At 32.7% G+C, this 11,795-nt stretch overlaps 1 protein-coding gene across 1 annotated transcript; it reads left to right on the forward strand.

The window, feature by feature from the left end:
* The first annotated feature begins 3,273 nt into the window (after positions 1 to 3,273).
* LOC130674253 (homeobox protein Hox-D3-like) lies at positions 3,274 to 4,953 on the forward strand. Its single transcript, XM_057479523.1, has 3 exons — positions 3,274 to 3,733; positions 4,047 to 4,186; positions 4,879 to 4,953. The coding sequence occupies exons 1-3, from the start codon at positions 3,274 to 3,276 to the stop codon at positions 4,951 to 4,953; spliced, it is 675 nt and encodes a 224-aa protein (XP_057335506.1).
* Positions 4,954 to 11,795: the final 6,842 nt, after the last annotated feature.

Here is an 11,795-nt window from a genome sequence, read left to right on the forward strand (position 1 = left end):
ATGCGATATATTGCACAGTATATAAAATAATATTTATATCTTTGCCGTATTAATATATGATAATATATTGAAAAAAAATATATTGCTACTATGTGTTAATTATATATTTATCAATATAACTTTTTTGATGTATGTTTAGCATATATATCTTGGTATAATTTATTATATTCAAAATTATTATATTAGTTTCAAAAATATTCTTGAAACAAAAATTAGCCAACGGTGAGCTCGTTATTAGCTTAATCTGCTAGCTAGTAATGCTTTAAACTGCTAGTGGCTGGCTTTAAACTCATCTTCATTACCCAGAATTCTACTCGGGTTAGTATATTTTATTATGTATTGATATATTGTCTTGAAAGTAGTATATTTATTAATATACAGTATGATGTATATTTTTATGTAAGTTTTCCAGTATATTGCAAAATATATGGTACTATACATATTTTTCGAACTATGGTAGGGAAGGTTGGGGCAGAGCGGCCCCCCTAAGCCAATTATTACTTTTTGTAGCTTTCAACCATAAGATCACTTTACTTTTGTTCTATTTCGAACGAATTTATGGAGGTTTTGTAAAAATTCTGAAAAAAAAAATTTTTTTTGTGGGGCAGAGCGGCCCCCCTCCAAAAAGTGATGAAAAAATTTTTTTTTTCGTTTTTTTTTTTTTTTTTAAATTGTTTTTATCATTAAAAATGTATTTCTTTCTCTTGACAACTATTTTTGGTTTTATATTACTCGAAAAAAATTTTTTAAAGCGTAATAAATCGTTCACTCTCGATTACCTTAATTACTAATTGTTTTTTAATAAAAAAAAAAAAACAATTCTGTAGTTTTACTCTGTTTCAAAAATTTATCAACAAAAAAAAAAAATTTTATTTTTATAAATTTTTAGTGACCAAATTTGCGTCTTACATAGAGGAACGGCCGAAAAATATGAAAAAATAATTTTTTCGGAAGTTTCGGCTGGTCCAATTTGACCCAGGTGTTATGCGTAGGGCTAGAAATGTGGAATTACAATAATTTTTTTTAATTTGACGATAAAAATATGGAGAAATCACTCTTTCAAAATTTTGAGCTTGTTCATTTTGCCCAAATGTCATGCGTAGGGGTAAAAATGCGCGAACATATCGGATTTATAGTAATTAGTCGAAAAAAAAGAAAAATTTTTTTTTTTGATCAAAATTTTAGGGGGGCCGCTCTGCCCCACTCTCCCCTATGTTACGTAATAAAAACCATGCATTTTAGTTTGCAATTTGTATTTCTATTCTATCAGGCAGCTTCTAAAAAAATATCGGTTTATAAAAACTATATTTTTAATATATCGAGAAAAATATAATTTTTAATACACTAACGCAGTAAATTAAAGTAACACAAACCTATTATAAATTTTTCAGTGCTTTTTTGAAGGCTATAACTTTGAGAAAAATTATCGTATCGGCATTTGAAAAAAAAAGTTTTTTATAGCTTGAAATCTCTGGTTTCGGTGCATTTTTATCAAAATTTTTTAAGAGCTCCGGCTATTGTGCAAGCATGAGAAATACCACGAGACTAAGAATTTTAAAATTTTTTTATTTCCGAAGAGCCAACGGACCGTGGTAAATTTTACTAAACCTTTAGTAATAATTGCAATGCAGAATGTGATTTTTTATATCTGGTAGTGAATTTAACTATAGTATTGTAATTTTTACTGTAATTTTTTCTCTGTGTAAAGTTCATTATTTTTCGTGATAGAATAACAATAGTTGTCAAGTCATTACGGACTCTCGTCTAAATTTCATTTACTTTCACGCCTAACTAATATAAGCGTTTGTAAAACTTATTTTCTGTCCCAAAGCTTATAATTAAGTGTGAATTATTCTGGTGCAAGATAAGGATCGATAACAACGTATTTATTTTTAAGGCGCCAAAGATATTTTCCGGATTTTATTACATGTACATGCTTAAACAATGAATCTATATACTATGAAAAATATATTTTTTTTAAATTAAAATATTTTTTCTTCTTGTATTTTTCAATGAAAAAGAAAGTTCTGTTTTGAAAGTAAGGAAAATTTTTCCCGTGTATTAAAAAAAAAATTCACAGTTAACATGAGTTTGGATGAAAACACCTAAATTTCTATCAAAAAACTGTTTAATTTAATGAAAACATGAAATTATAATATTCAATAAGATTTGAAGCTTCATAATTTTTTCTCTGTAAGTTCTCCGGAGAAAACACACAGGAGCTGTTTTGTAGAGAATTTAAATTTCTACAAGACTATGTATATTGATTCTCGTAAAAAAAATTTTTGAAGGCTTTTATTTTCAAAAAACAAAAAAACATTTTTCTACATGCAATTTCAATGAGAAAATGAATCTTCGTTGAGCTCTTAGTAGAATTGAAATTTCGAGCTGCTCTTTTAGGAGGATTTTTTTATTCCTAAGACTAATTGTTGAGACCATAAGAAAAAAAGTTTTTTTTTTAAACACACCCTAATATATATATGGATGTTCGTTAAAAATTCAATTTTCACAGGTGCCCCATAAAAAGCTAAAAAGCCAAAAAAAACTTTCAATCCATTTCGCATGCGGAGTAATTTTTTTAAAAACTCCGGGACTTTGACTGGCGGATTGAAATTAAATCCGGATTCACTCCTGATTTTTTATTATTTTATATATTTTGCAATATATCGCGTTATTATATTCATATTTTTTTTCACATATTAAGTTTTTTCATGCGGGATATTGACGTGGCTATCAAGATAAGTGCTGACAAATCCCAATCGTATTTGGCGTCATGACTGATGCCTTAGAACGATAGTGTAATACTAAAAATGGATGTCTTAAGTTAAGCTCTTGTTACAAAGATAATTGATTTTAATTAAAAAACGATTAAAAACTGGGGAAGTTTTCATACATTCATTGAACTTATCGTCTAAATATTGGCGCCAGACTTTTAACTTCGGAACCCCTAGTATCTACGTATATATATACCTGTTTAGGTGTTCCAGTATATTTAAATGGCGTATTACCGTAGATAAGGTAAAGTACGCAGTAGTTGAACAGGTTCAAGGGGCGGGGTAAGTAGACAATTTTGAACAGAACAAATAGAATACAGAGAGGGGGGTGAGGTACAGACCATGTTTTAGTCTGAATTGGTGTACCTGAAGCCATCAGACATCAGTTCTCTTAGTGACTTCCAAGAGTTAACTTCGCCATCGACGTTCTAACTTATTACAGTTAAAACATCCGATATTTCATTAAATTTAACAATTTAATAAATAACCAAGTTAAATAATGTCATCTTTCCATCTTGAGTCGACATGGGAGGAATTCATGAACACACCGGAAATTCTATGGTCAGCTGGGCCAGGAGAATCGAGTTCTCCATCCTCCAGTTCTGATGAGGTCCAGTCTCCTGATCATCCTCTGGGGAATATTTCCAATGTGGATTTTGAGTTGACATGGGAGGATTTCATGAACACACCGGAAATTCTATGGTCAGCTGCGTCAGGAGAATCGAGTTCTCCATCCTCCAGTTCTGATGAGGTCCAGTCTCCTGATCATCCTCTGGGGAATATTTCCAATGTGGATTTTGAGTTTACATGGGAGGAATTCATGAACACACCGGAAATTCTATGGTCAGCTGCGTCAGGAGAATCGCGTTCTCCATCCTCCAGTTCTGATGAGGTCCAGTCTCCTGATCATCCTCTGGGGAATATTGCCAATGTGGAGAGTGATAAAACAAAAACAAAAGGTAATGAATCATTTATAAATACAAATTATTTTATAGATTTTTCTTAAAATTTATTTTTTTAATTACTGATAATCGCGGTAATTATTAAATTTATTTTTTCTCGAACGGTCTAAATTAGTTATCAAAATTTAATTTATTATTTATATCCGTTTATTATATACTAATTTATCGAAAAAAAAAGTATGAAAAGCTTCTCAAAAAATATTTTTTAAGTTTTTTATTATTCTTTCGTTGCTATTTATGAAAATAGCTTTATAGATATTTAGTATTAATTGAGTAAATAAATATATAATATTATCATTTTATTTTATAGATCAGAAACCAAAAAGGAATCGTCACAATTATAAAGAAGACCAACGTCTCCATTTGGAAGACTTATATTCGAGGAATCGATATATATCGCGGGCAGACAGAATTGTTGTTGCAGCCATATTTGGGCTTGCAGAAAAACAGGTAAGAGAATCCTTTAATTTTTGTTTTTGATTATTCGCGAAATCTATTTAACATGTGTTTAAAAAAGTTTTTTTTTACGGAAAACCGTAATTTCCCGGGTCAAAAATAAAACTTGATTCAGACTTGGTTTACCAAGTCAAAATTTGGAGCCGTTTTTCACAAGACAAACTCGACTTTTTTTACGGAGGTATGAGATATATTAAGTTTTATTCGCCTTGGTTTGGACTTAGCTGGCTTACTTAGTCACGATTTAAGACGAAAAAGTTGAAATCAAGTCGAAATTGACTTGGTTTAGACTTATTCGACTTAAATTATGTCGAAAAAGTCAGAACTAAGGTGAAATAATTTTTAAATATTAAGGCGAAAGTAAGGCGAATAAATGACTTTTTTGCGACTTGGTTTAGCAAGTCAAAAGTAAGGTGATTGACTATCGTGCTCGAAGTAAAGACGAATAAGTTGAAACTAAGATGAAAAAAGTTGAAAAAGTTGAAAAAAATTAAATTTAAGTCGAAAAAGCCGAGATCTTATAAAAAAATCGTCGGCAAATCGATAACTTCAAAAGAAAATAAGGCGAAGCGAGCCAGAATCAAGTTTTATTTTTGACCCGGGTTGTAACAAAATATTAATTATTAATAATTATAAAATTATAGATGTGATGTTTGGAAATTTCTAAGTTAATAATTTTTTTACAGATAAAAGTATGGTTTCAAAATCGTCGGCAAGCTGAAAAAAAACAACGGCAGAAACAATTAAACGGCAGCAATTAGAAACAAGTTGATCGCCGAAGGAGATGGAAATACATCGGCTGCATATAGTTCAACTGTACATCATCATCATCGTCATATACAACAAAACGGATACAACTATAATTCTAATAGTTACTCTACCTCAGCAAACGGGATCGAATCAAGTCGGATTCAACATCCTATCCTGTTCGACACGATTAAATGCAGATTTTGAAATCTCCGGTTTTTAATCCGTTTTCAAGTTCTTTACTTCCGTTTGTAAATATGTAAATCTTGTAAATAATAACTTAAATAAAAATTTTGTCGTTTTTTAAATATGTTGCTTTTTTTTTTCAATCATTAATTATAAGTTAATTTTTTACAGTTTTTAAAATATATATTACGGTAAGAACTTGTCAACAAGAGGTCGTTCATCCAAATATTTTTTTATTAAAAAAAAAATTATCTTTTATTTAAAACTAATAAAATTATTTTCTAACCATGCACAGAAAAAGAAAATTTCTTGGCGCAATAAATTTTTTGTGTTATAAACTGAAAACAAAAATTTTTTACGATGAGAAATAATTTCATACTTTAAAGAATTTTTTCTTGTTCCAAGAATTTTTGAGTTTTTAATTTTAATACGAAATATTTCTTGAGGCTAATAAAAATTTTTTTGGGACAAATCAAAATTTCTTGCATTAAGAAATCCTTTTTTTCTCTGAGGGAACAAAATTTGGATCAGTTAAGATCCAATTTGATCTGATATTTCAGATTCGGATAAATCTTTATTTTGTTCAGATTTTTCCAGATCGAATTAAATCGTTGGATATATATTGAATAAAATCAAAGAAAATGACATTTAAACAATAAAATACTATTTTACCAATAGTATTTTTTGCCTCCGACTGCATCCGGTGAAAAAGAAATACATTTTCCTAACGAGTTTTGTAGGTAACTTTTTTATGTTATTCCACTTTTTTTGTAATTTAATAGTTTGTCGCTAAGTTGACCGCAAAAATTGTCATTTCCATAAATTGATGGCGACTTTCTAAGAAAGTTGGCAACATCTTGTTGTCAACAATTACAAAAGCTGAAAGTTGTCGACAACTTGTTGTCAACTTTATTGCAAGTAATTGACACCAGCGTTCTGATCAATTAGGGATTCATTAACTGGCAATATATTTTATCGACTGTAGTCGGTAATAGCCCTTATAGTTACCTTAACTACAACCCCGATAACCAGAGTTTCAGTGAAATTTTTGAGCTGAAACTTTTGTCATCTCAATGACGTTCAGTACACGTAAAAAATTCAAGTTCAACTTTTAAGCGTTTTTTGACGTCAAATTTCACTTAAATTTGACGTGAACTTAAAGATGCTATTAGACGTTTATAAGACATCAAAATTTGAGACGCAACAAATGACGTCAACAAGACCTCAAGTGTAGATATGTTTTTTACCTTTTGATTTTTTTGAATTTACTTTGTTGATCAGTTGCTAGATGTCGCAAGCTGGCTTCTCTTCAACATAAATCTTTCCCTTTTGTGATTACCCTCATAGCTACTTTAGCTTGAAATTGACTGCAATTTACTGCCCGAATTTGCTGACAATTTTACAGCCAAAGTTGTAAAGCAAAATTTTCGGTTATTTTTTCTAAATTCGAAGGTAAATTTTTACTACAAAAAAAAAGTCGCTGATGTTCGTTCTTACCATTTCAGAAGGCAAGCAAATTTATGCATAATTGTCTACAATTTAACGATAAAAAAATACTTAACAATTTTTCAAGTCAAATTAACAACAAATTGACATAAAATTCGCCTGAAAATTAACGACAACTTTTTTTGCACGACTCATGATGCGAAGCATCTGAGATGTGCTTTATGATCGAAAAATTTAATTCGCCTCACTTCGGCAACTATTTCAATTATTATACCCTTGTTAGTTTACGGAATTGAGATATGTTGCATACTATTTTGAAGATAATTTAATGGAGATTAGTTCCATACTTTTCAAAAATTTATTTAGTTCAATAAAAAAGAAAAAAACATCAAAATAGTCTAAAAAAATTTCCTGTCCGTCAAGTATGAAACCCGTAGACACAATAACTTACGAAAAAATGCAGTAATTGAATCAATTTTTTTTTTTTTAATTCTTTGAAAGATTTGTAGATCCCCTATTGCTACTGGCTAGGTAATTCAGTGTCGTTTAATAACAATTAATAAAAGAATAAAAAGGCTGTATAACTATATCTATATATATCGATGTAAAATTAACATGGATGCCGATATATCTATACCTATACATTGTACGTACATTTATCCCACCAGGGGCGCTTGCGAATTACCATCCTAGTGTAGCTGTTTTTTTTTTTTTGCTAATTGGTAAGCCTGAATTGTTTCAGTTCAATTTTTTTTTATTTACATATATTTTTTTTGCTTTTGTTATTAATCGAGATATTTTGAGTAGGTTCTTTCATAATTATATGAAAAATACTAATATAATTTAAAAAAAAAAAAAAAAAAAAAAAAATCTTTAAGGAAAGAAAATTTTATATATTTCAAATTTATTCGTGCTTCCCGCCATTTTTTTTATGATTATTTTATTATTTCATAATAAATGAGCATTATAAGTCGCGCACTTTTGGATTTTCCAAATTTTTGACACTAGTTTCCCATCGGAAATTTCCCGAGGAACACGATCGTGAAAGTAATTTAGCTGAGCAGTCGCTAGAGTCGTCAGAATCGATCAAAAAGCCCCGAAAGATAGAAGTAATTCAGGTCTTGCCGTTTCACTCCATCTTTTGATTCTGATTTTTCTCGAAAATTAGATATTTGACACCAGTTTCCCATCGGAAATTTCCCGAGGAACACGATCGTGAAAGTAATTTAGCTGAGCAGTCGCTAGATTCATCAGAATCGATCAAAAAGCCTCGAAAGATAGAAATAATTCAGGTCTTGACGTTTCATTTCGTCTTTTGATTCTGATTTTTTTCGAAAATTAGATATTTGACACTAGTTTCCCATCGGAAATTTCCCGAGGAACACGATCGTGAAAGTAGTTTAGCTGAGCAGTCGCTAGATTCGTCAGAATCGATCAAAAAGCCCCGAAAGATAGAAATAATTCAGGTCTTGCCGTTTCACTTCGTCTTTTGATTCTGATTTTTTTCGAAAATTAGATATTTGACACCAGTTTCCCATCGGAAATTTCCCGAGGAACACGATCGTGAAAGTAATTTAGCTGAGCAGTCGCTAGATTCATCAGAATCGATCAAAAAGCCTCGAAAGATAGAAATAATTCAGGTCTTGCCGTTTCACTCCATCTTTTGATTCTGATTTTTCTCGAAAATTAGATATTTGACACTAGTTTCCCATCGGAAATTTCCCGAGGAACACGATCGTGGAAGTAATTTAGCTGAGCAGTCGCTAGATTCATCAGAATCGATCAAAAAGCCTCGAAAGATAGAAATAATTCAGGTCTTGACGTTTCATTTCGTCTTTTGATTCTGATTTTTTTCGAAAATTAGATATTTGACACTAGTTTCCCATCGGAAATTTCCCGAGGAACACGATCGTGAAAGTAGTTTAGCTGAGCAGTCGCTAGATTCGTCAGAATCGATCAAAAAGCCCCGAAAGATAGAAATAATTCAGGTCTTGCCGTTTCACTTCGTCTTTTGATTCTGATTTTTTTCGAAAATTAGATATTTGACACCAGTTTCCCATCGGAAATTTCCCGAGGAACACGATCGTGGAAGTAATTTAGCTGAGCAGTCGCTAGATTCATCAGAATCGATCAAAAAGCCTCGAAAGATAGAAATAATTCAGGTCTTGCCGTTTCACTCCATCTTTTGATTCTGATTTTTCTCGAAAATTAGATATTTGACACTAGTTTCCCATCGGAAATTTCCCGAGGAACACGATCGTGGAAGTAATTTAGCTGAGCAGTCGCTAGATTCATCAGAATCGATCAAAAAGCCTCGAAAGATAGAAATAATTCAGGTCTTGCCGTTTCACTCCATCTTTTGATTCTGATTTTTCTCGAAAATTAGATATTTGACACTAGTTTCCCATCGGAAATTTCCCGAGGAACACGATCGTGAAAGTAATTTAGCTGAGCAGTCGCTAGATTCGTCAGAATCGATCAAAAAGCCCCGAAAGATAGAAATAATTCAGGTCTTGCCGTTTCATTTCGTCTTTTGATTCTGATTTTTTTCGAAAATTAGATATTTGACACTAGTTTCCCATCGGAAATTTCCCGAGGAACACGATCGTGGAAGTAATTTAGCTGAGCAGTCGCTAGATTCATCAGAATCGATCAAAAAGCCTCGAAAGATAGAAATAATTCAGGTCTTGACGTTTCACTCCATCTTTTGATTCTGATTTTTCTCGAAAATTAGATATTTGACACTAGTTTCCCATCGGAAATTTCCCGAGGAACACGATCGTGGAAGTAATTTAGCTGAGCAGTCGCTAGATTCATCAGAATCGATCAAAAAGCCTCGAAAGATAGAAATAATTCAGGTCTTGCCGTTTCACTTCGTCTTTTGATTCTGATTTTTTTCGAAAATTAGATATTTGACACCAGTTTCCCATCGGAAATTTCCCGAGGAACACGATCGTGGAAGTAATTTAGCTGAGCAGTCGCTAGATTCATCAGAATCGATCAAAAAGCCTCGAAAGATAGAAATAATTCAGGTCTTGCCGTTTCACTTCGTCTTTTGATTCTGATTTTTTTCGAAAATTAGATATTTGACACTAGTTTCCCATCGGAAATTTCCCGAGGAACACGATCGTGGAAGTAATTTAGCTGAGCAGTCGCTAGATTCATCAGAATCGATCAAAAAGCCTCGAAAGATAGAAATAATTCAGGTCTTGCCGTTTCACTTCGTCTTTTGATTCTGATTTTTTTCGAAAATTAGATATTTGACACCAGTTTCCCATCGGAAATTTCCCGAGGAACACGATCGTGGAAGTAATTTAGCTGAGCAGTCGCTAGATTCATCAGAATCGATCAAAAAGCCTCGAAAGATAGAAATAATTCAGGTCTTGCCGTTTCACTTCGTCTTTTGATTCTGATTTTTTTCGAAAATTAGATATTTGACACCAGTTTCCCATCGGAAATTTCCCGAGGAACACGATCGTGGAAGTAATTTAGCTGAGCAGTCGCTAGATTCATCAGAATCGATCAAAAAGCCTCGAAAGATAGAAATAATTCAGGTCTTGCCGTTTCACTTCGTCTTTTGATTCTGATTTTTTTCGAAAATTAGATATTTGACACCAGTTTCCCATCGGAAATTTCCCGAGGAACACGATCGTGGAAGTAATTTAGCTGAGCAGTCGCTAGATTCATCAGAATCGATCAAAAAGCCTCGAAAGATAGAAATAATTCAGGTCTTGCCGTTTCATTTCGTCTTTTGATTCTGATTTTTTTCGAAAATTAGATATTTGACACTAGTTTCCCATCGGAAATTTCCCGAGGAACACGATCGTGGAAGTAATTTAGCTGAGCAGTCGCTAGATTCATCAGAATCGATCAAAAAGCCTCGAAAGATAGAAATAATTCAGGTCTTGCCGTTTCACTTCGTCTTTTGATTCTGATTTTTTTCGAAAATTAGATATTTGACACCAGTTTCCCATCGGAAATTTCCCGAGGAACACGATCGTGGAAGTAATTTAGCTGAGCAGTCGCTAGATTCATCAGAATCGATCAAAAAGCCTCGAAAGATAGAAATAATTCAGGTCTTGCCGTTTCACTTCGTCTTTTGATTCTGATTTTTTTCGAAAATTAGATATTTGACACCAGTTTCCCATCGGAAATTTCCCGAGGAACACGATCGTGGAAGTAATTTAGCTGAGCAGTCGCTAGATTCATCAGAATCGATCAAAAAGCCTCGAAAGATAGAAATAATTCAGGTCTTGACGTTTCACTCCATCTTTTGATTCTGATTTTTCTCGAAAATTAGATATTTGACACTAGTTTCCCATCGGAAATTTCCCGAGGAACACGATCGTGGAAGTAATTTAGCTGAGCAGTCGCTAGATTCATCAGAATCGATCAAAAAGCCTCGAAAGATAGAAATAATTCAGGTCTTGCCGTTTCACTTCGTCTTTTGATTCTGATTTTTTTCGAAAATTAGATATTTGACACCAGTTTCCCATCGGAAATTTCCCGAGGAACACGATCGTGGAAGTAATTTAGCTGAGCAGTCGCTAGATTCATCAGAATCGATCAAAAAGCCTCGAAAGATAGAAATAATTCAGGTCTTGCCGTTTCACTCCATCTTTTGATTCTGATTTTTCTCGAAAATTAGATATTTGACACTAGTTTCCCATCGGAAATTTCCCGAGGAACACGATCGTGAAAGTAATTTAGCTGAGCAGTCGCTAGATTCGTCAGAATCGATCAAAAAGCCCCGAAAGATAGAAATAATTCAGGTCTTGCCGTTTCATTTCGTCTTTTGATTCTGATTTTTTTCGAAAATTAGATATTTGACACCAGTTTCCCATCGGAAATTTCCCGAGGAACACGATCGTGGAAGTAATTTAGCTGAGCAGTCGCTAGATTCATCAGAATCGATCAAAAAGCCTCGAAAGATAGAAATAATTCAGGTCTTGCCGTTTCACTTCGTCTTTTGATTCTGATTTTTTTCGAAAATTAGATATTTGACACCAGTTTCCCATCGGAAATTTCCCGAGGAACACGATCGTGGAAGTAATTTAGCTGAGCAGTCGCTAGATTCATCAGAATCGATCAAAAAGCCTCGAAAGATAGAAATAATTCAGGTCTTGACGTTTCACTCCATCTTTTGATTCTGATTTTTCTCGAAAATTAGATATTTGACACTAGTTTCCCATCGGAAATTTCCCGAGGAACACGATCGTGGAAG

This window comes from Microplitis mediator, chromosome 9, assembly GCF_029852145.1.
Source record: "Microplitis mediator isolate UGA2020A chromosome 9, iyMicMedi2.1, whole genome shotgun sequence".
Lineage (NCBI taxonomy): Eukaryota > Metazoa > Arthropoda > Insecta > Hymenoptera > Braconidae > Microplitis > Microplitis mediator.

Bases quoted from the DNA above. Each gene is read 5' to 3' on its own strand.
- LOC130674253 (XM_057479523.1), top strand. From the start codon at position 3,274: ATGTCATCTTTCCATCTTGAGTCGACATGGGAGGAATTCATGAACACA. The intron at 3,734-4,046 runs GTAATGAATCAT...TTTATTTTATAG, and splicing joins TGATAAAACAAAAACAAAAG to ATCAGAAACCAAAAAGGAAT. The intron at 4,187-4,878 runs GTAAGAGAATCC...ATTTTTTTACAG, and splicing joins TTGGGCTTGCAGAAAAACAG to ATAAAAGTATGGTTTCAAAA.